Consider the following 22,941-nt stretch of genomic DNA (forward strand, 5'->3'; position numbering starts at 1 on the left):
TTTTAAAAACATACAAGATCAGTGAAATGAAGAGCTGTTCTTTTGAAAAGCTAAAATTGATAAAACATGAATCTAACTAACACAAAAAAGGGTGAAGATTCAAATTAATAAAATCAGAGATGAAAAAGGAGTTGTTACCTACAATGGGTACAACAAAAGTAAAAGTAAATGAGGCCAGCATTGTGGCATACTGGGTTGACCCATTGCCTGCACACAGCATCCTATATGGGCACTGGATCAAGTAGAGTCTGCTCCACATCTGATCCAGCACCCTTGTAATGTGCCTGGGAAAGCAGAAGAAGATCCAAGTGCTTGGGCCTCTGCCACCCCACATGGAAGACCCAGAAGAAACTCCTGGCTCCTGGCTTTAGCCTAGCCCAGACCTGGCCATTGTGGCCAAAGGGAAGTGAACCAGTGGATGGAAGATCTGTCTCTCCTTCTCTTTGTAACTCTGCCTTTCAAATATATAAATAATTCTTTATTAAAAAATTTAAAGGCTCATCAGGAATTACTACAAATAGCTATATGTCAAAAAATTGGAAAATCTAGAAGAAATAGATAGATTTCTGAACACAAGCAATTTACCAAAAATGAGGCACCAAGACCTAGAAAACCTAAATAGACCAATAACAGTGATGAAGAATCAGTAATTAAGGCCCTCCAAACAATGAAAAGCCTAGGTCCAGATGGTGCTCTCTCTCTTTCCCTCCCTTTTTCTCTCTCTCCCTCTATCTCTCATACACACACACACACACACACCTTCCATGTTTGTGGATTAGAAGAATTAGTATCATCAAATGGCCACAGAACCCAAAGCAACTTATAGATTCAATGCAATCCCAGTCAAAATCAGAAGAAGAAAAAATAATGCTAAAATTCATATGAAAACAAAAGAGATTCCAAATAGCTAAAGCAATCTTAAACAACAAAAGCAAAACCAGAGGCATCATAATATCAGATTTTTAGACATATTACAGGGTAGTAATAATCAAAATAATTTTAAAAATCAAAATTTCATGATACTGGTACAAAAATAGACATGCAGGTCCATGGAACAGAAGTAGAAACCCCAGAAATTAATCCACACAGCTACAATCAACTTATCTTTGACAAATGAGCTGAACTTAATCCCTGCAGAAAAGACAATCTCTCCAAAAATGGTGTTGGAAAAATAGGATCTATGCATACAGAAGTATGTAAACAAGACTGTTACCTTATACCTTATACAAAAATCAACTCTCAGTGGATCAAGGATCTAAATTTGTGACACCATCAAATTATTAGAGGAAAACATTGGGGAAATTCTGCAAGATATTGGCATGGGCAAACACCTCTTGGAAAAGATCCCAGAAGCATATAAATAAAAGCAAAAATAGACAAAAGGGATTACATAAGTGAAGAAGCTACCACACTGCAAAGGAAATACTCAACAAAGGTAAGAGACAGATGACAGAATGGTAGAAAATATTTGCAAACCATGCAGCTGATACAAGATTAATATCCAGGATCTATAAAGAACTCAAAAAACTCAACAACAATAAAACAACCCAGTTAAGAAATGGTCAAAGGACATAACAGGCATTTTTCAAAGGACAAACTACAAATAACAACAGGCACATGTAAAAATGCTCAAGATCACTAGCCACCAAGGAAATGCAAATAAAAACCACAATGAGGTTTCACCTCATCCCAGTTAGAATGGCTATCATCCAAAAATCAGAAAATAACAAATGTTGGTGAGAATGTGGGGGAAAAGGTACCCTAATACACTGTTGGTAGGAATGTAAACTAGTACAACCATCATAGAAGACAGTATGGAGATTCCTAAGAAATTTGAAAATTTATCTACCATATAATCCAGCCATTTCACTCCTGGGAATTTACCCAAACAAAATGAAATCAGCATATGAAAGAGCTGGTTGAACCCCCATGTTTATTGCAGTTCAATTCACAGTAGCTAAGATACAGAATCAACCCAGATGTTCATCAACTGATGACTAGATAAAGAAAATGTGGTATAAACACACTATGGATTAATACTCAGCCATATAAAATTATGAATCCTGTGTTTTGTAACAAAATGAATGCAACTGCAAAGTATTATTCTTATTGGAGTAAGGCAGTCTAAAAAAAAGAAAAATATGTTTTCTCATATGTAAGTATAGAATACAAAAAAAACTTATAAAGAGAATTGAAAATGAATCATGATGTGATTGGAAGGGGAGAGGGAGCGGGAAAGGGGAGGGTTGTGGGTGGGAGGGAAGTTTTGGGAGGGGGAAGCCATTGTAACCCATAAGCTGTACTTTGGAAATTTATATTCATTAAATAAAAGTTTAATTAAAAATAAATAAATAAATAAAGCAAACTATAATACCATAAAAAAAAAAAGCTTAGGAATAAAATGGCTCTTTTGTGATTTCATTGTTGTTTTTAGCCCTTGTTCATATTCCTGTGGAAGTGTGGGCTTTCTACTTCTTACTTTGTTAAATATTATGGTTAGTGGTGCCTGTAATTATAGAGTGGGCTGAAATTATGTTTTTGTAAAAATTTTAAAAAAGAAAAAAAGGAGGGGAATTGAAGAAGGGAAAATGGGAGGGAAGGAAGTATGATTATCTTAGAATTTTACCTATGAAATACATGAAACTTGTTTATATTTATAACAATTTAAAAATATTTATCAAAAAAATACATAGCATCCTAATATATTTAACTTGCTTTTATCACTAAATAATGTATACATGAATGTTTTTGAATATTCAAATTTTCACTCCTTTATTTTTTTAAATGTATTTATTTATTTATTTTAATGGCAAAGAAACAGAGACAGAGACAATCTTCCATCAGCTGGTTCACTCCCAAAATGCCCACAATGGCTGGGGCTGGTCAGGCCAAAGCTGGTAGCCAGGAACTCCATCTGGCTCTCCAAGGTGGATGGCAGGGGTCCAAGTGTTTTCTTAGGCACATTAGCAGGGAGCTGGATTCGAAGTGGGGCAGCCAGATTTGAAGAGGTACTCTGATATGGGATGCCAGTGCCACAGGCCACAGCATAACCCAGTGTGCCACATCGTGGGCCCCTGGATGCTTACTTGTAATGCTCTACATTTATTCAATAGATTGAGGAATTTGTAACCTGTTCCCAAGATATCTCACAAATATCTATTATTTACTCATTAATTAACAATCTAACAATTAAGAAGTTATCAGGGGACATTGGAAGGTGTCACGGTTAAGGCATTGCTTAGGACAACCACAAACCATACGGGAATGCTTACGTTTGAGTTCCAGATCCCTGCTAATGCAGGCCCTGGGAGACAGCAGCTGATAGTTGAAGCAATTGGGTCCTTGCCACCCATGTGGGTGATCTGGATTGGGTTTCTGGTTCCAGGCCCAGCCCAGACTGCCATTAGCATTTGGAGAAATGAACCAACAAATAGTGCTCGCTCTCTCTCTTAAATAAATAAAGATGTTAGCTTGAAGGAAAAAAAGAAGCTCTTTGTGGTTATGGGACTGTGCAATATACTCTAGCAGATTAAAAAGCAGGAACCACAAATAAGTTTTCCTTCAAGCTGACTCAAGTTGAAATGAGAGGGCAGTGGAGAGCTTCATGTCTACTCTCTGCATGACTTTGTATGATTTACACAACATCATGGGCTTTCACTGATAAAATGACTACTTCTAACTCGTGAGTATGCCATAAAAGACCCTTTTTCTTTTCACAAAGGTAAGAGATGGGGGTGAGGGGTGCGGAAAGAGAGGAAAGGAGGAGAGAAGAAAGCCACTAGGTGGCGACATTTCTCTATGTGTAGCTGAGCAGCACAGTCCCTTGCTGCAGGATCAGACCTGGCCGCCCAGACCTGCCGCTCAGGCCCTTGGCCAGACCCTGAGGGTAAGCTATCCAGAAAGGATGACTGAGGCTGTGGTTCAGACTTCAGGGCCAAGAAAAATGACCTAGGACTAAAACCCTGGTGGGAAGAGTATGAATATAACAACTGCCTGTATTTCTAGTTGGTCATTTATAGCTCAGAGAGCTTTTTTCACATACATGAGCTTACCGGAAACTCACAAACCCATGAGACATGGGGAATGGGAATTCTTACTCACGTTTATAGGAGAGGAGTCTGAGGTCCAGAGGACAATACTGGTTTATGAAGGCCACAGCTGACATAACAGCGCAGGGCTCAAAGGAGCCCTAGACACACTTTCTGAACACTAAGAAGCTTCTTTCACTGAAATAATGCAGTGTGTGAGGCTGTGGGGACACAGAAATGAAAATGACATATGGTCCCCATCCTTAGATAGCCTGGGCGTATTGCAGAGGGCCAGGTGACAGGCACACACACAGGTGCTTCTAGTAACAAGTACTATGAAAAGCTGCTGTGGGGGCAGAAGGAAGGGTGTGGACTCCTCCCGCAAGACTTTCTGGTGGGGGTTGACTTGTGTCCCCGAGAAGATAAGCAGAAGTACTAACCCTGGTACCTCTGAACATGACCTTGTTTGGAGAGTCTTTGCAAACGTAATCAAGTTAAGATGAGGTCACCAGGGTGGGTCCCAATCCAACCTGGCAGTGGGCCTATGAGAAGAGGAAAATGCCAAGTGAGAGCAGAGGCAGAGTTCACTAGTACAGCTTTACCCAAGGGGCACCAAGGAGCGAGGGCCACCAGCAGAAACCAGGGAGAAGCAAGGGAGATGCTGCAGAGTCTCCAAGTGTGGCCCTAAGGAAAACCTGATGATAGCCAGCGAGCCTCTAGGTCTGAGAGAATAAGTGTGTGTTATTTTCAGGCACCCAGTTGGTGGTAGATTGTCCTTATCAGGAAAATAATGTACTTCCCATGGGCAAGTAACGCTTGCAGTAAACACTAAAAGGCCAGGTAGCTTCCTGTGCAGACCAAACAGGAAGAAGATTGTAGGCAGAAGCAACAGCATGAACAAAAGGCCCTGCTGCATGAAGGACTACGTGCATGCAGGACCCCTCAGTGACTGGACAGAAAGCACTGAATGAAGGAGAGGGGCATGTGGCTGGGGAGGCGACCACATCAGGAGCACTGGTATGTTTGGGTTTGTCCCGTAGCATCAGGAAGGACTTTAGCCAGAAGCCTCCAAGAAGGTTCCCCCTGCTGGTACATTAGAGGGAGCTGAAATGGACAGTGTGAGAGCTCAGTCAGCAGGCTCTTTGCACTCCTGTAAAACTGTACAAGAAAAAGAAAAGGAGAGTTAGGTGGTAGATCCAGCACTCGGAAGATGACTGATTATGTGGAGAGTGAAGGGGGATAACAGAGATATTTCAGAATGGCTTCCAGGTTTCTGATTTGGTACCAAGTGGTGTAAAGAGAAAGTGCACAAGAAGCAGAGTTCCTCCTTGGCCATGATGATCAGAATCCACTGGAACATTTAAGCAATATCTGACAGGAATAGAAATAAGGGTCTGGCACTCTAACAAGGGGTCTAGAAGGAAATGGAAGGCAGAGGGTGGTATCGTGGCAGGAGGATGTCCTTTCCTAACAATGGACCCAGCATCATGGAGAGTCAAAAGCAGGAGCTGGCAAAACACTGACACGAGTGCACCCATAGAGGTGTATGTTTTCTCTGACTCATTTCCCACAACAAAGGTAGTGAAGTGAGTTGCAGACTGAAGTCATATGGCCAACTAAGCTATATTTACAACCTGGCCCTCCAGGAAAAAAATGGCGACTTTGGCTTAAAACAGTGATTTTCAGACATTAATGTGCATTATGAGAGACCTAGAGAATTTATATAATGGAATCCAATTCAGGAAACCTGAGACAGCCCTAGATTGAGCACTTCCATCAAGCTTTGGTGATGTTGATGATGCTGATGCCGCTGGTCCAAGTATCACACTTTGAGACAAAGGAACCTACGGTAGTGCTTTCCAGTAGAAACATACCGAGAGCCACACAGGCAATTTTTAATTGCCTTGTATCCATATTAAAAAGTAGGGGCCAGCATTGCAGCACAGAGGTTAAATCACTGTATAATACTAGCATCCCATATGATCACAGATTTGAGGCCCAGTTGCTCCACTTCTAATTCAGATCCCTGCAAATGTGCCTGGGAAAGCAGCAGAGGAATGTCCAAGTGCTTGGGTCCCTGCAGCCCAAGTGGGAGACTTTGATGGAGCTCCAAGCTCCTGGATTTGGCCTGGCCCACTCATGGCTATTATGGCAATTTGGGGAGTGAACCAGTGGATGGAAGATCTCTTTCTCTCTCTTCCTCTCTCTGTAGCTCTTTCAAATAAATAATTTTTAAAAAGATTTATTTATTATTTAAAAGGCAGAGTTACACAGAGAGAGAAGGAGAGGCAGAGAGAGAGGTCTTCCATCCGTTGGTTCACTCCCCAAATGGCCACAACGGCCAGAGCCGGGCCGATCCGAAGCCAGGAGCCAGGTGCTTCTTCTGGGTCTCCCATGTGGGTGAAGGAGCCCAAAGACTTGGGCCTGCTTTCCCAGGCCATAGCAGAGAGCTGGATTGGAAGAGGAGCAGCCAGGACTTGAATCGGTGCCCATGTAAGATGCTGGCACTGCAGGCGCCGGGCTCCAAATAATTTTTAAAAAACAGTCATAAAGGCAAATTCAAACAGATGATTTCTAACACACTAGTCCCCTTTATAGTTGCAAGTGTGTTTCAAGATATCCAGTGGATGCCTGAAACCACCAATAGTACCGAGCACATCACATTTAGGCTTTCCTTATAGATACATGTGATACGGTTTATAAATTAGGCACACTAAGACAATAAAAAATTATAACACACGATAATAAAATGTCTCTCTCCAAGTATCTAATTGTCTTATACTCACCCTTCCTCTTGTTGTGATGATGTGTGATGACACAATGCCCATGTGATGAGATGAAGTGAATGACAAAGCCACTGTGATCAGTATTAGGCTACTACGTAAGGGTTATTTGGATACAGCATGGGTAACTGTCAAACTGTCCGAGTGACTGATAGCAGGAGGTGCACACAGTGAGGAGGCCCTGGACAATGGGATGATTCACATCCTGGGTGGGATGGACTGGAATTTCATATACTATTCAGAACAGCATGCAACTTAAATCTTATAAATTATTTCTGGAATTTTCTATTTAAAATGTAAAACTGTCATGGGCTGTGGGTAGCTGAAACCCTGAAAAGTAAAACTGCAGACAAGGGGGCTTTGGTAACATTTTATGTAACTCACTAGTCCCAAAGTATTCTCAGGTCTCATGTAATCAATATTAACAAATTGCAATAGTACCTGTGTTTTTCAGAGCAAGGTTTTGCAATCTAGCATTTTACTCTTAGAGCGCATCTCAGACCCAATACAGTGGCTGCGATAGAAAACAGCACAGCTTTGCAGAACAGACAGCACTCAGGCTGCCCAACTGCAAACCTCAGCTCCAACACTTTAGGCAGTGTGGCATTGAACAAGGTACGAAACCTCTTGATATGTTTCTCTCCCTGTAAAATGGGGATCATGAAACCCTGCCTCATGGTATTGTCTTGAGGACGATGTGACCGAACAAAATGCTCACAACAGCGCCCAACATATAGTAGACTATCTTTATGCTGCTATGCTGATTCTGCACAGGAGGCTCCTTCTACCCCTTCAATAAAGCCAGATGTTTGGGCCATGTGGCCTACCTCTACCCCTCGGAGCAGAGGGTAACATTAAGTATGCTCCTCAGTTTTTGGCCTCTACTCATTACCCCTCCCCACAAGGATCCTGCCTTGATCATCCATGCCACAAACATTTCTTGAACCTTTACTGTGTATCAGAACCTGTGCATGACCTTGGGTATACACCAGAGAAACAGACCCATGAACACCTTGCTCAGAGGACCACATTCGAGTAGAGAGCACCTCACAAGGAACTTGATGAATGTAGAGCATGCTGGAAGGCAGTGGGCATGATGGGGAAGGGGAGAAATGAAGTAGGTTAACAGGGCTCAAAGGTGCTGAGGACAGGAGAGATGTTGGGTTTAAGCAGGTGGCCAGGTGAGCATCCAAGAAGGCAAGTCCTTGAGGATCCTACAGACAAGTGGCACTGTAGCAGAATGAAATCAGGGAGACAGTAGGACAGGTGGTCAGGCAGGTGTAGGACCTTAGAGGTCACTATAAACAGTCAGCTCTTCCTTTGAGGGAAATACAGAGCCAATCAGGTTTTTAACCAATAAATTTCATGATCTGAACTGGGTGTACAAGCCTGCCATATTGAAAGCAGACCAAGAGAGGTTAGGGTAAATAGCCATGTCCACTGGCCCTGAACAGAGGGGTTCACTGGGATGTGAGGCTTTCTGTACTAAGATTAAGAAAGACCTTGGGGCTGGTAACTAAAACAAGGAGACCAGTTTGATCATCAAAATGCGCACATCCTCATAGTCACACTGTGTTGTGTGCCTTATCTTTACATAAATGCATTTAGCTATAAATCTCTTCTTGCTTTAATATTCAATGCTGTGTTTAAGAGCTTTATCTTTTGCTGTAGTTACCTCTAGCTGCTTGTAAGAACTACACAGTATTTCAGCATATGCATCTACCACCTTTTAGTCCTCAAAGACCTGCTTGTCTCCAACAACAGTAACTCAAAGATACTGCCAAGAACATCCATGTGCGTGTCTGTTTATGGGCTCAGGTAGAAGCTTCTCTAGGAAACACATATGCACGGCTCTCTGGATCACTGGGGACAAGCCCGGCTAACTTTAAAGTACTACCAGTTTGTCAGAGTGCCTATAGCAGTTTAAATGACCACCACCACCACTTTTAAGTCTGGCAGTTCAGAGAGGCATAAGGCCAAGGCCCTTTTTGTGATTCACCTATTAATATCCATGGCCAGCGGCTGGAGTTGTGGTGTGGCAGATTAAGCCTTCACTTTCTAGGCAGGCATTCCATATCAGAGTACAGTTCTGAGTCCCATCTGTTCTGCTTCTGCTCCAGCTTCCAGCTAAAGTGCCTGGGAAAGCAGTGGAAGATGGCCCAATTAGTCACTGAAAATACCTTCTCACTCTGCCACCTATTAGCTTTGACTACATGTCTTGAACAGAAACACTTAATTTTGATAGTCAAATCCATCCTCTCCCTCAGCATGTGATTCTTCTGGAGGATTTAAGAAGTGACTTTTCAAAAAAGATTTATTTATTTTTATTTTATTTATTTGAAAGTCAGAGTTACACACACACACACACACACAGAGACAGAGAGAGAGAGAGAGAGAGATCTTCCATCTGCTGGTTCACTCCCCAGATGGCTGCAACAGCCAGAGCTGCGCTGATCTGAAGCCAGGAGCCAGGAGCGTCTTCCAGGTCTCCCATGCGGGTTCAAGGGCTCAAGGACTTGCGCCATCTTCCACTGTTTTCCCAGACCATAGTAGAGAGCTGGATCAGAAGAGGAGCAGCTGGGACTAGAACCAGCGCCCATATGGGATGCCGGTGCTTCAGGCCAGGGCTTTACTCGCTGCGCCACAGTGACGGCCCCCAAAAAAGATTTATTTCCTTCCTTACTTAATTTGAAAGGCAGAGTGATAGAAAGAGGGAGATACAGAGAAAAATCATCCACCTGCTGGGTGACTCTCCAATGGTTGCAATAGCCAGGGTGGGGTCAGGAGCCAAGAATACCATCAAGGTCTTCCACATGGATGGCAGAAACCCAGGTACTTGGACCATCATTCTCTGCTTCCCACATGCATTAGCAGGAAACTGGACCAGAAGTGGAGTAGCTGGGACTTAAGCCAACTTTCTAATATGGGCTACAGTTATACCAACCAGCAGCTTAACCCACTGTGCCACAATGTCCACTCTACTGATTTTTAAAGACAATTTAGGATGAAAAAATCTGAAGCTATGCATAGGTAAGATAAATACACAGGAATTATTTTAAGCTGGGTTTTCTAACAAATCAATATAATTTTTCTTATTTCTTTTTTTCAGCTTTTCATTTCCAGCTTTAAAATGAAACAAACCCTGTAGTAGGAGGAGAGAAGTGAGGAGACAGTTGAGAGTGTGATGCCTGGGATTCCATTTTAGCTTTACATCATACTTTGTGTGGTTTAGAAATCATACAAAACTAAAATATGGGGGAAAAGATTGATAATAGAAGATTGAAGAAAAATGCTTCACCAATTCCAGAAACATAACAAGGTGGCCTGACAAAGAAAGCAGACTTGGACTGGATAATATTGAAGAAACAGCATATACAGCAAGGTGTTTCTCCATCAAGTTATATAGAAATACAGACAGTAAACACAGGATCTGTTGCAACTGTTGTTCAAGGAAGTTTAGGATAGAACAGGCACACTGATAGACACAAGGCCACAGAAAGTTGGAGAAAAGTTAAAAATGCAATTTAACAGTATGAAGATGTCTTCATCCATTTTCCATTGCTGTAACAGAATGCCACAAACTACATAATTCACAATATTAGTTTACTTGGCTCATTATTCTGAAGGGCTGAATCTGGCCAAGGCCTTCTTGCTGCATTGTAACATGGCAGATGCATCATACGGTGGGAATGAGACAAGGGCATTGAGGAAAGGAAGGAGGCTGAACCCACTTTTAAAACAATCTGCTCTTGCTGTAATGAACTCACCCAGTAATAACAATCCATTCGTGAGGGCCTGTCCTCACAGCATAATTGCACCCTAAAGGTTCAACCTCACAACACTTTTGCATTAGAGACTAAGCTCCTAACACATAAGAGTTGGGAGAAACACTCACATCATACCAGGAAAAGGACTAGGAACTTCCAGAAAGTTCTCTTGTGCTGTCAAGACTGGGGGAAAAAAAGACTTCATAAGGCTGAGTAGAGCCTGTTAAACATTTAAGTGTCTCAGTGTTTTTGATTTCTAAAATCTGGGTGATAACAAGCAGAGAAGATCAAATTGTATCAGGACAGTGTTCCAAACCTGCTTCCTGCAGTTTAAGTCAGGTTGATATGGCGTAACTAGGTAGCTAGTGTAGGTCTGAGTGAGCTGGAAGTTACTGCAAGTGACAATGCAATGTTATCCCTTTACCAGTCAATCAAAATGCCCTCTTTCCCAGGATGCACCAGTTTCATCCAGGACCTAGAAAGGGGTGATACTATGAAAATATAAAATTTAAGCTACAAGTAGAATTTATGGTGATGTCATAAACTTCACAGGTGGCTTCATGTGTGTAAACGTACCACCCACTACCTCATAAACCTCATAAAAGAAGCCAGCAACAAGACAGAGCACTCTTTCACCTTGGACTACAGTTGGTATTACTCAGGTCCTGTCTCTCTTGTCCCCCTCCCTCCTTCTCCCTTCCACAATCCTCTAGCCCCACTCAAAAGGGGTATTTCTCCATGTGAAGCAACTCACACTCCCGCATGAATGTGTTCATCTTCTGACCTTCTGAATAATCTTTGTGCACCTTACACATGTCTCAACTCAGAAAGCTTATCTTTGTGTGAGACAAGGACCTAGAAGAATAGAATACACCCATGCCCACAACAATGTGAAACCACAGGCAAGTAGAGGATGATTCATCTTTTCAAAATTTCCCACTTTAAACTCTGATTAACTTGAAGTTTTGCAAACGAGTTAAAGGTGGTATTCAGGCTGCCGTTACAGACCTAAGAGAACAGCCATCGCCAGCACCAGTACTTTTCAGAAGCGACACAAAGCATGTCAGTCTCACACTGAGAATTCTGATGACCTGGCCACAAACTATCTTTTCCCTTCTGTCAAATGTGGGCCACTGTGACCCGATTCCAACAAAACAACAGGAGATGCCTTAGACATTTACTTGATAATTGGTGGAGTAGGAGAGGGGGAGAAGCCTCTCCTTTCCCCTCCATTTGGGTGGGTTTACGTATTTAAACAAGAAGCCTGTCTTCCATGCTTATCTCTACATTCCCTGAGGAGCTTTTAGTATTCTTCTCAGGACAGAAATCTTTCTTAAGGCCTGGTTTTCTAGTCTTACATGCAACAGACTAAGACTGTTGACAGAAACATTTAAGTGGCCATGAAGTCTGGAGCCTAGATTTAATTCACCTGACAAACAGGATCAAGGGCAAAGGGCAAAGATCAAAGGCCAAAGTTCTCCCTTGTGTCCCATGTAGCAGGTCTCAGTCAACCTTAAGGGATGTATTAATAGGAAGAGGCAATATTGCAGTGGGGGGAATGAACTTTGTTTAAAACTAATGAAAACACATCAACAGATAAACTCTTCTTTTGTTAAGAGGAGGCATGGAAGCCAGAGGCCATTAGGCTCCCAGATGAGGTGGCGCTGGTCAGACTTTTAGGGATATTACATTTCATCCCCATCCTAATGCTCTCGGCAAACTGCCAAATTGTGTTTTAGGATTAGCCAGGCACTCTGTGTCTTTTGATGACCTTCTGAAGAAAGACCGACTGACTCAAAGGTGACATGCACTTCTCTGCTGTCTGACCAGTGTAAGCACAACCCCCTCTGTGCAAATCATTAGCATTTCAGGATTTCAGAAAAAAAAAAAAAAAAAAGGAAAAAAAGATCCACACAGTGTTATTTCATATTCATGCAGCAAATGCAAGATTAAAAACTAAAAACTTCAGGGGGCTGGTGCTTTGGCATAGCAGGTTAATGCCCTGGCCTGAAGGGCCAGCATCCCATATGGGTGCTGGTTTGAGTCCTGGCTGCTCCACTTCCAATCCAGCTCTCTGCTATGGCTTGGGAAAGCCGTAGAAGATGGCCCAAGTCCTTGGGCCCCTGCACTCACATGGGAGACCTGGAAGAAGCTCCTGGCTCCTGGCTTCGGATCAGCGCAGCTCCAAATGCTGTGGCCAATTGGGGAGTGAACCAGTGGATGGAAGACCTCTCTCTCTCTGCCTCTCCTCTCTCTGTATACTCTTTCAAATAAATAAATAAAGCTTTAAAAAATAAAATAAAAACTTCAGATCTGTAATCATGGTTAGCCATTAGAAATAAGACACTGCTCCCCAATCAAGTGGAATAAAAATTTGGACATATCCATTGGTCTTCTAGATTTTAATGTATTTGCCTTCTGGCAAAGTCGTATTTAGTCTACTGCCTCAAAAGTCATTTGCATAAGTTCTGTTTTAGTATTATCCAATTCTTCAGCAGTCAACGGCTTGAACACGCCACTTTTCTGCTAACTTCATTCTATTTCCTTTGGTTTTGCCTTTCTTCACTTTTTTTTTTTTTTTTTTTGACAGAGTGGATAGTGAGAGAGAGAGAAAGGTCTTCCTTTTTGCGGTTGGTTCACTCTCCAATGGCCGCTGCGGCCGGTGCATCGCGCTGATCCGAAGGCAGGAGCCAGGTGCTTCTCCTGGTCTCCCATGCAGGTGCAGGGCCCAAGGACTTGGGCCATCCTCCACTGCCTTCCCAGGCCATAGCAGAGAGCTGGCCTGGAAGAGGGGCAACCGGGATAGAATCCGGCACCCCAACTGGGACTAGAACCCGGTGTGCCAGCGCCACAAGGCAGAGGATTAGCCTGTTAAGCCACGGCGCCGGCCCTTTCTTCACTCCTTGTAAAACATTTGCCTTAGGCTTTTATTTTTGTGGTTCTTACCAGCTGATCCCCTTCCCCTTCTGTCTGTCACTATGATCTATTTTCATGTATGATTCTGGACCACTTTCCTCTTCTAGTTATAGGAAAATCTCTTCAAAATGAGGGCTAGCTTCTAATCTGATCTGCTCTGAGTTGTAACATTAATAAACAAATTTGTAGTTCTCTAGAAATCAACCAAAGGTTTTTTAGCTTACATGTATTTGCAAAGTAATGTAATATAAAGTCAACATTTGCTGTAATATCTCTAAGAGCAAATATTTCTTCTTGTCTATACATACAGTTACTAAGTACTTCAGAATGACCTTGCACACATCTGGCGAATGGCTTCATGTCTCACAGGGGTAAGCGTTTCTCCTGGTGAGACATCTGGTTTCTGCACTGTAGGGAGCAGACTCCTCCCTCCTCTAACCTCTCAGTTGTGCTTCACTGTGTGTGCATCCAACACAGCAAATGCTACGATGTACTCAGACCATTTAAGTTCTAAGAAGTAGCCACGGACCATCAGAAAGCAATCTCCATCACCAGAAAGCAACCTCACACAGAGTCGACAGGCTGCTGGATGAACGTTCATTTTATTCACAACGGCCACCCACGTGGAAGTGTGACAACATGAGGATGCCAAATACAGAAAGTGACATGACACCACAACCATCTCCCAAGAGAACTGTTCTTACTTTGAATGGAAAACATCACTTCAACAAAAAACATTTAAAGATGCTCCCTATTGTAATTTCTAACTATAAAATATAATTTTAGTAACAGAACAATCCTCCTTGATTGGTCACACCATTCACTATGAAAAAAGAAACTCAATTTATCTTGAAAAAAACAAAACACTGAAATAAATAACCAAATAATTTAATTAAAGGTAGTTTGCTGCATTGCACATTACCTCCCAGAATTCTAAAGCTAGCTTTTTTTAAAGCTTGGGAAACGCATTTGTTTTTTTTTAGTTCCTCGCTAAGTGAGACATGCTTCTTCTGAGGAAAACTATTCTATGGAGGCCTGAGTTTAAATATCTGTTCATGGAGAGTCAGTTACTTCTGAGTGCACAGGTGTTGGTAATGGGGTGGAAGAGCTATCTGTGCACGCTGTGGCAGGACCAGGCAGGGCACCCATGTCACTGGCCTCAAGCCACTGGCAGTGTCCTGATCACTTTTCCCCAGCCCGGGAAGTACCACCTACAGTCTGCAGTTTTGGGTGGAAATGTGCACTAATCACTGGTACAAACCCCTGTGTTTATCTCTAACAATGATGTCCTTAAATGTATTATAAAGTCTTTGGGGGACCCTTGGAGATTTAAAAAAGCAGCAGCATAGGATATGGCTAGGGGAACATAATAAGCATTGGCTATGGGAGTTATTTCTAGGAAGATTTAATACAATGTTTTTCTTTGACAAAGTTGTTGTCAAGTTCCCAGTCCAATTTCTTTTTCCTTCCTATTACAAGTAATCAAGTTCATTGCCTTCCTAGCCTTCCCTTAATAAATATGAACCCTTCTCCTGAATCGAGTTACTGCCTTACTTCCACCTACCCCATCCCTGTACCATTTAGAGACAGCACCTAGCTGCTTTCTTGTCTGTATACAGGGCTGTGAGAAGACAGGTGGGGGCTTCTCTGGAACATGATTTCCTGCAATTGTGGACATCTCAACACAACATAAAGAGCTCCCTGGATCAGCGCTTTAAAATTTTTTTTTTAATTGTGAAGACAGGGTTCCTGGTTTGTTAGAAAATTGATCTCAAAAACTAATCTAGAAAGCAAGTATAAGGAGTAAAATTCTGGTGCATCAACAAATACATTTTAGACTGAAGGCTGGTTACTTCTCTTGCCAACGTTGGTGTGGACACAAACATTCCTGAATTAAGAGGATGCTGCCCTCTCTATCCTTTCTGGAATCAGATGGACCTCACAGGGGCCAGCAAACTGTGTCTGTAAAGGGCCTTTCAGTAAATATTTTAGGATTTACAGGCCATATACAGTATCTGTTGCACATTGTTCAACTTCTTTTTAACAACCCTTTCATAATTGAAAAGCCATCCTTAACTGGAGGTCTTCCAGATTTGCCCCTCGGGTTTGCGAAACCCTGCTACAAGGAGTCCATTGTCAGGGACACAGGGACATTTGCCAGGTACCAAGTAGTTTGGGTTTGGGCCTCAGAATCTGACCTCAAGGATTTTTTTTGGACAGTGAGGTAGGTCTTTGCAGAGGGAGAATTAGGGCAGGCCAAAAGCAGAGCTCCTCTGAGTTTTGGCCCTACTCTGTCCATGGAGCCATATAGAGTTGAACCAAATTGGCATCCTGTACTTAAAAAGTGGTTATTTAAGGAATGGGCATTGAGCCTAGCAGTTAAGATGCCAAATAAAGACACCCCTGTCCCATGCTGGAGTACCTGCGCTTGAGTCCCAGCTCCAGCTCCTGATTCTAGCTTCCTGACTGTGCACACCCTGGGAGATGGCAGTGACAGTCAAGTAATTGGGTTCCACTTACATGGGAGAACTGAATTGAGTTCCCAGCTGCCAGCTTTGGCTTCAGTCCCAGCCCAGATATTACAGGCATTTAGGCAGTGAACCAGCAGATGGGAGTTTTCATTTTCTCCCTATTTCTATTTCTCTCTCTCTCTCTCTGCTTCTCAAATAAATAAAATCAGAAAGTGGCTGTTTTAAGGGAAGAAAGCTTAATTGAGGCCCATTTAAATATATGCCTATGCTGGCTTATCCTTGCCTTGATTTTAAGGGCAAAACCACATACTCTTAGATATTTACAAATTTCTATTCAATATGTTAGGGCCTTCCTGCTCCAAATGGTTGGTGATAAAAAAAAGCTGAAGTATAAACGTTGTTTCTTTTTACCACCAATACCATCCACAGGGCAAACATCCTCTGAGAATTCAAGGAGCTGCATACCAGCTCACACTACTCTAGGTATCAACGCCACAGCTCACTTGTGGCTGGAGACCAGCATGTCAGGAACTTCACAGGGACCTTTCTTTCCATCCTCTCAGGAACAAGACTGGGCCACAAAGCTCCTCCAACTCTGAATACTTGAGAGGCAAACATTCTACACATAAGTTTTTCCTTGCAAGAATATTCATTTGGAAGAGAAAAAGGCAATTCGCATTTCTTTCATAAATTTGTAATCGTTTCCATCATCTATATACAGCAAACATGTTATTAAGTAACTGAACAATACAAACTCAAACTTTCTCCCCCAAAGTTAAACAAGGCTTCAAAATCTAAATTCTTTCTCTAATCAATGATTTTCACAGGAGTTTAACTGTTGTTCTGGGGTTAGAAAGTAGTATATACACACGTACACACTCCAATAAAAAGAACCTGGCCTGAAAATCTGTGAGAAGTCCCAACATTTCTAACCCAAAGATAGGTGAAAAAGAGGCAGACTCACACATGGCAATCCAGCTGTCCTTTTCATGTCTTTGCTTGACATACCAAATTGGTTTTCTTAAAAATATGAGTTTATTTCTTGGATTAAATTCAGACTCTTGTTTTAGTCTCGATTTGCACTAACTGTGCGTTTATAGCCTCAACTATAATAGTAAGAACTTGTCAAGCTATGCAGGGGGTCTCCCAAATAAAAATGTAAGGACAACTTAATTGAGAGGGACAAATACCAACTTACAGCTGGAGAGAATTGGAGCACAATTAAACAAGCAAACACACATAACTAAGGAACTCGGAAGTATCCGGGACTAGGCTCCAAGTCTAGTTTTAATAAAATTAACACCGTGAAATTCTTTCAAAAGCAAAGTGTCCTAAGGCCGCTAAAAGATAATATAAAGGAAGTAACTACCTGTATCAGGAAACAATAAAGTGAATGGGGATTTTTCTAAATAAAATAAAATGAAAAGCCAATTCTGTTGTGTTTCTGAAGGAATACTGCATTTCCCCACTGTGTCATTAGTGCTTTTCACACACATCCACGAAGCTCTAGCCAGTATTTCACACTGTTCACCACTCCTGACTATCAATTTTAAAAGCTATCTTCTGATGCCTGTATTTCTCTGTTCTGGATATAAATGGTTATGAATTTTTAACCTCTGAAAGATACTGTAGCAGACCTGAACAATTACTTTCTTTAGGTTAGACCTTTTAGGATAGAGGGAAAAAAAGAGGATTGAAATTTCAGTTATAAGTGGTTTTTTTGGTTCTATAAAAGTATCACTCTCCAGTTCTGCCTCCACTGGTAGAATTTTTTCTATTTCTCTTCACAATGAAAGTGCATTAGTTTAAAATTTAACAAGTCTTAAAGAAAACCCCAAAATCTTCATAATTTTTGGCAGGTATCAATACTATGCAGCAAAATTCAAGTGAATTTCCCTTTCCCTACTCCTCAATTTAAAGTTGTTTTCAAAATGGCTAAATGCAATACTTCACGATGGCAGGTTTACAAACAATGAATTTTGTTTTTGTTTTTGTTTTAAGGAGCAAGAAAAGGAAAAGAAAAATAAAACCATATGAGAATACAGAGTAGAAACCCTGAGGCAAAAATGGCTTTTCCTTGAGAAAGTCTTCCTGGAACTGTCTAACTCCAACTCATAATGTGCCAGCAAGCTTCTGAGATGGAAGGCCTTCTTCCATCCACAGGGCAGCGGCAGCGGAGCCACTGCGTGGTGTGCGTCGGTGGATGCGCCGCAACCGCAGCAAGTAGAGGAGGATGGAGAGCAGGACCACCAGGAAGCAGCCGGAGAACAGGTAGTGGTTGTAGACAAAGGAGACGCCCCGCCAGTGGGCATGACCGGCCCGGAAGGCCTCCTGTTGGATGTCTCTGCCCAAGGGGAGACAAAACAACAGAAAACATCCAGGATGGAGTAAGAGAAAGTGTGGCTGGAAACAGTACACAAGTGATGAGGGGAGAAGGCCTGCAGGGCTCTGGCTCTGCAGGTATGGGCTGAGACTCTGCTCCCTGCCTTCTGAAATGACCCACTGTTGACTGACATGTCAAAGTGTCTTCATGAGTTCCTAGCAGTTATCATCATTAGAATTTAAGTAAAATAATTCAGAAATTTAGAAGAACTGTGAGGGTTTCAGTAATCAATGAATGTGCAATCAAAACACATTTGGGATCAGCAATGCCCAAATAGTTGTTTACAAAGTTAGCTAGAAGTATTACTGGGAAGTGCTCCATAGCAGGAGAAAAAGAACTACTCTCTCACTTATTATTTAACCAGGGTTCTTAACATGGAGTCTCAAACAAGGAAAAATGTTCATCTTTATTTTACCATTCTGCAGTATTTCTTCTGATCATGAAGGCAGATGCCAAACTACTGCAGTATTAGCAGAAACTGTGACTCTGCTACAAGTGAAATATCACAGATCTTTTCTACTGCCTGACAGTGTCACTGGTTCATCACTACACTGTAATCACAGGTATTACTAGTACTGCAGCCAGATCTTTTAAGAACATGTATTACTGAATCATAAATTTGTTTTCTGTGATATTTTGCTAAATGTATCTTCCATGTGAAAATCACCTCTGTAGTATGAAAATATTTATATTATATATTTTAAAGCAATACTTTGAGAAGGGCCCAAGGCCATAAAGGTCAAGAACCCCTGAATGCACCCTTTTGCAGAAGTTAGGGGACAACTGAGAATAATGGGATATGTTGAGTGGGAAAGGAGGAAGCCTTTGTGGGCTGGGGGTAGGCCCAAATTAACTTCACTGACTCGATGACCCTGCCCACAGCCAGTGATAATAGCAGTACAACAGGCATCCACAAATCACAGTCACAATGAGGTTCTGAACTGCAGAAAAGTAGCTCTTGGTGATTCTCTTTACTAAATTCATGGCTTACCTCAACGGTAAAAACCGGGTTCTGTACAGGATGGCCCCCAGGGTCCACTGCACCTCCTTGTCATACACCTGCAAGGCGGTCTTCAAGCTTTTATAGTTGACAGGAAATGAGAAGCCTCTGTGGAATACCTCAAACATCCAGGCCGATTTGAAGCACTGATACCTACAATCCCCAAGCACACAGTCAGACTGCCTCCGTGTCACACAGACCACAGGGCAGCAGCTTCACCAGGCTGCCTCCCTTGAGCAGGCAAAGAACTCTATGCCTTTCAAGTTGATTCATCTGGCCCATATCCCTTTGTCCCACACATGAAACAACTCACTTGCCAAAATCAATGAGCTCCTGAGAACTTCATCTCAGGCTGTTTTAATCTGTTACCAATTTCCCGCTTCAGGCATTTCGTCATTTACTCACTGAGTAAATAAGGAGCAAGTTACAATCTTGCTGGGCTCCAGCGTAATGTAAAAGGAGAAGGAAGGAAGGCTTTTCAGCTCTGACACTCTGATTCTAAATATTAGAAGCTTACTGTGTTCACAGCACTGAACTAAGCAATCATACAATAATAAATAAGACATAGTGCATTTAAGTGACTTATAATGAAAACAGACTTTTAAAAAGCAACAATCAATCATAAAACATAGCAGAACATATAAATTAGAGAAGTGTGATGAGTGTTCTAAAGACTCAGAGAGAAGGAGTCTGCTTGAGCAGACACAGGAAGCCTGGGAAGGGACAGCATCTGGCCTGACCTCTGATATCTGGGCAGGCTGAACAACTCTGACTGGGGAGGATAAAAAGGCAGTTTGAGGCCAGGCAGTGGCAAGCCAGGGGGCCAGGACTGAATTAATGGTTTCTTAAAAACAGGCTGGAGTGTAACTGCCTACTACTTACTTAAGCCTGTGGAGGTCAGCATGAGATGCATAGAGTCCTCGGTCAAAGCGCTCCCGCAAGATGGACCACTTTGTCGCACAGTAATCCTGAAAGAAGTTTCATCCAAAATAAGTCATTAGTAAAGGCATGTTAAAACATTCCTTTGTCTTAGAAATGGTTTATCAAACTCAAATTCATAACAAGTATACTCTTCCAATTAGGATAGAGGACATATCAGATATTAAACTGATAAGAACAAATACTACACATGATCTTAGCCAAAAGGCCAAGAAGTGACACCCTTCCAACTAGGAAACACACAAGCTCAACTTATACATGTGTACAATGAATACCACACACACACACACACACACACAAACTGATTACAAATATGACAACATTTATTCTTTATCTTAAAACTCTGCCAAAGATACTGTTAACCACAACCAAATCTCTTTCCCTCCATGACCACATGTTACAAACTTCTAGAAAAGGGTAGCAGTATTGTGGCTAGTTCAAGCTGTGTACTTAGGTCTAGGGGTAGACTTGCTGCAAGGGACTGGGAAGATAATAATTATAAACGGCTCTGCCTTACAGAGAAGTTATTTGTAATATTATTAGCTAACAGTTGTTGAGCATTGTGTAAGTGCTTCTTCTGAATACAATGCTTATTAGCTCCTCAACATGGCTCCTATCCTAAGTTCTATTTAAAGGATGAAGTTGAGGCTGAGAGACATGGTGAAACTTGCCTGGGTACGCAGTAGAGGAACAAAGGCACAGTGCGCAACTCAGGATAAGGGAGGGAGGTAGGGGGACAGACGTATCAGGAAGAAGAAATGCCATGAATGAGGACACACACTGAAAGCAGCACAGTGTGCGGGAAACTAATGCTTGCTTGCTTTGACTACAGTATACAGTGCTAGACAGGGCTACTGAGTTGGGGATGTCATGCTAAGGCACACGGAATTTACCCTGTAAGCAAAACATGGATGCTTTTAAAATAGGAGCAAGGCGGCCGGCGCCGTGGCTCACTTGGTTAATCCTCCACCTGCGGTGCCAGTGTCCCATATGGGAGCCGGGTTCTAGTCCCAGTTGCTCCTCTTCCAGTCCAGCTCTCTGCTGTGGCCTGGGAGGGCAGTGGAGGATGGCCCAAGTGCTTGGGCCCCTGCACCCGCATGGGAGACCAGGAGAAGCACCTGGCTCCTGGCTTCGGATCAGCGCAGTGCCGCCGTAGCAGCCATTTTGGGAGTGAACCAACGGAAGGAAAACCTTTCTCTCTGTCTTTCTCTCTCACGGTCTATAACTCTACCTGTCAAAAAAAAAAAAAAAGAAAAAAAAATAGGAGCAAGGATATTATGTGTATATATGTGAGGTATATTTCAGACACTACAGGAACAGTGTGGAAGGTGAATGACAGAGACTAGACACAAGACAACCAATTGGAAGCCTTCTGCACAGTGTAGGTGACACAGACCTACAGGACAATGACAGTAGGAGATAAAGGAGTTTGAGTATCATTGGCCAAGGGTAGAAGTGTAGGACCACTGCAGAGTAAGGGACACCAACAGGGGAAGCCCCTGAGGGAGCCTGAGGACAGGCTGTCAGAAAGGCAGGCAGATAGGAGTGTCCTGCTAACGTGGAGAGCAGGAAGGCTGGCAGGATGCAGCAAAGCACAACAGCATAGAAGACTGTACTTTGAAGGTCACTGCTAACCAGAGTGGCTAATGGTAGGCAGAGGTAGCTTACCAAGGATGTTCTACTTCTGCTGTGACCATTTCCCTCCCCCAAGCTAAGGGAACAGGATTCTCAGCATGCTGCACTGCAACATTCCTTCCTCTATTGCGCCCTCTACTTGTGGAGGGAGGACACACCCTGTTAGGGTCCGCACATTAGTCTTTCAAATCATGCAGAAACAGACAGTTTCTTTCAAGGTTACCTTGGCAGCTTTAGTAAATTTAGCAGCATTGTAGTCTCCCCCCATGCGTAACACATCCTCGGTGCAATAGTAGAATTCAGAAAAGCCATAGAATTCACTGTTCAGGAAGTGAATTGGGGGCTGGTAGACCCCATTGAGGGAAGTTTGTGTCTCGTTTGTTTTATTCATGAAAGGCTGGATAGTCTCTCGACACGAATCAAAGTCTCCAGTCCCCCGCAGGTACATGGTCTGCCCATTTTGCTGGATTTCATCTTTAATGTCTAGGGGTAGGCAGGGGTCCAGGTATGGAGTATCAGGAGTCAGACCAGTTTGTTTACCTAGGAGCCTATGGCACAAAGAGAAACATAGAACACAGTTTTTTGGTCAAGTCGTTGCAAACCAGTATTTCTTATAATATGCTCTGTGGAACAGGAGTCCTGCAAGGCTGTATTTGTGGGAACATAAAAGGAATCCTAGATACAAAAGTTAGGAAAATGTCTCCTCTTAAAGGCTCACACATGTGTGTGTGGCAGACACATCAGCAGAGCCCAATGAAACCATCTGTTCCATTACCTGACCTTCCAATTGCCTGCACAAGCCCAGCAACTGTCTTGTTCTCAACCTCAATTTTGACACTAGTGCTTGTGATTGTAACTGTACACAGACTGACGAAATGTAACTGTGAAAAGAAATAACTGGACCTAGGGAAATCAGATTCATGTTTTGTATAAACATGATGACACAATCCTAGAAAACTGTTGAACTAAGTGTGGGCAAACTAAAAAAAAAATGGGAAAAACCTAGAAGGATTTAGTAC

At 42.5% G+C, this 22,941-nt stretch overlaps 1 protein-coding gene and 1 pseudogene across 6 annotated transcripts in view; both read right to left on the minus strand.

Moving 5' to 3' along the window:
* The window catches only part of ENTPD4 (ectonucleoside triphosphate diphosphohydrolase 4), an 84,158-nt gene that overhangs the window by 36,201 nt on the left and 25,016 nt on the right, over positions 1-22,941 (minus strand). For 2 of the 6 annotated variants that reach the window (XM_062212985.1, XM_062212984.1), the window contains exons 10-13: positions 22,146-22,470; positions 20,231-20,316; positions 19,340-19,501; positions 14,056-18,309 (exon numbers count right to left, since the gene is read on the minus strand). In XM_062212985.1, coding sequence (XP_062068969.1) covers positions 18,078-18,309; positions 19,340-19,501; positions 20,231-20,316; positions 22,146-22,470 — 805 coding nt within the window. In that variant the 3' untranslated portion in view covers positions 14,056-18,077. Of the gene's footprint in view, positions 1-8,847; positions 8,948-14,054; positions 18,310-19,339; positions 19,502-20,230; positions 20,317-22,145; positions 22,471-22,941 lie in introns of those variants that run through there. The other 4 variants (XM_062212988.1, XM_062212987.1, XM_062212986.1 and 1 more) reach the window with 3 other exon arrangements.
* LOC133775521 (U2 spliceosomal RNA) lies at positions 20,383-20,507 on the minus strand (annotated as a pseudogene).

This window comes from Lepus europaeus, chromosome 16 (assembly GCF_033115175.1).
Source record: "Lepus europaeus isolate LE1 chromosome 16, mLepTim1.pri, whole genome shotgun sequence".
NCBI lineage: Eukaryota > Metazoa > Chordata > Mammalia > Lagomorpha > Leporidae > Lepus > Lepus europaeus.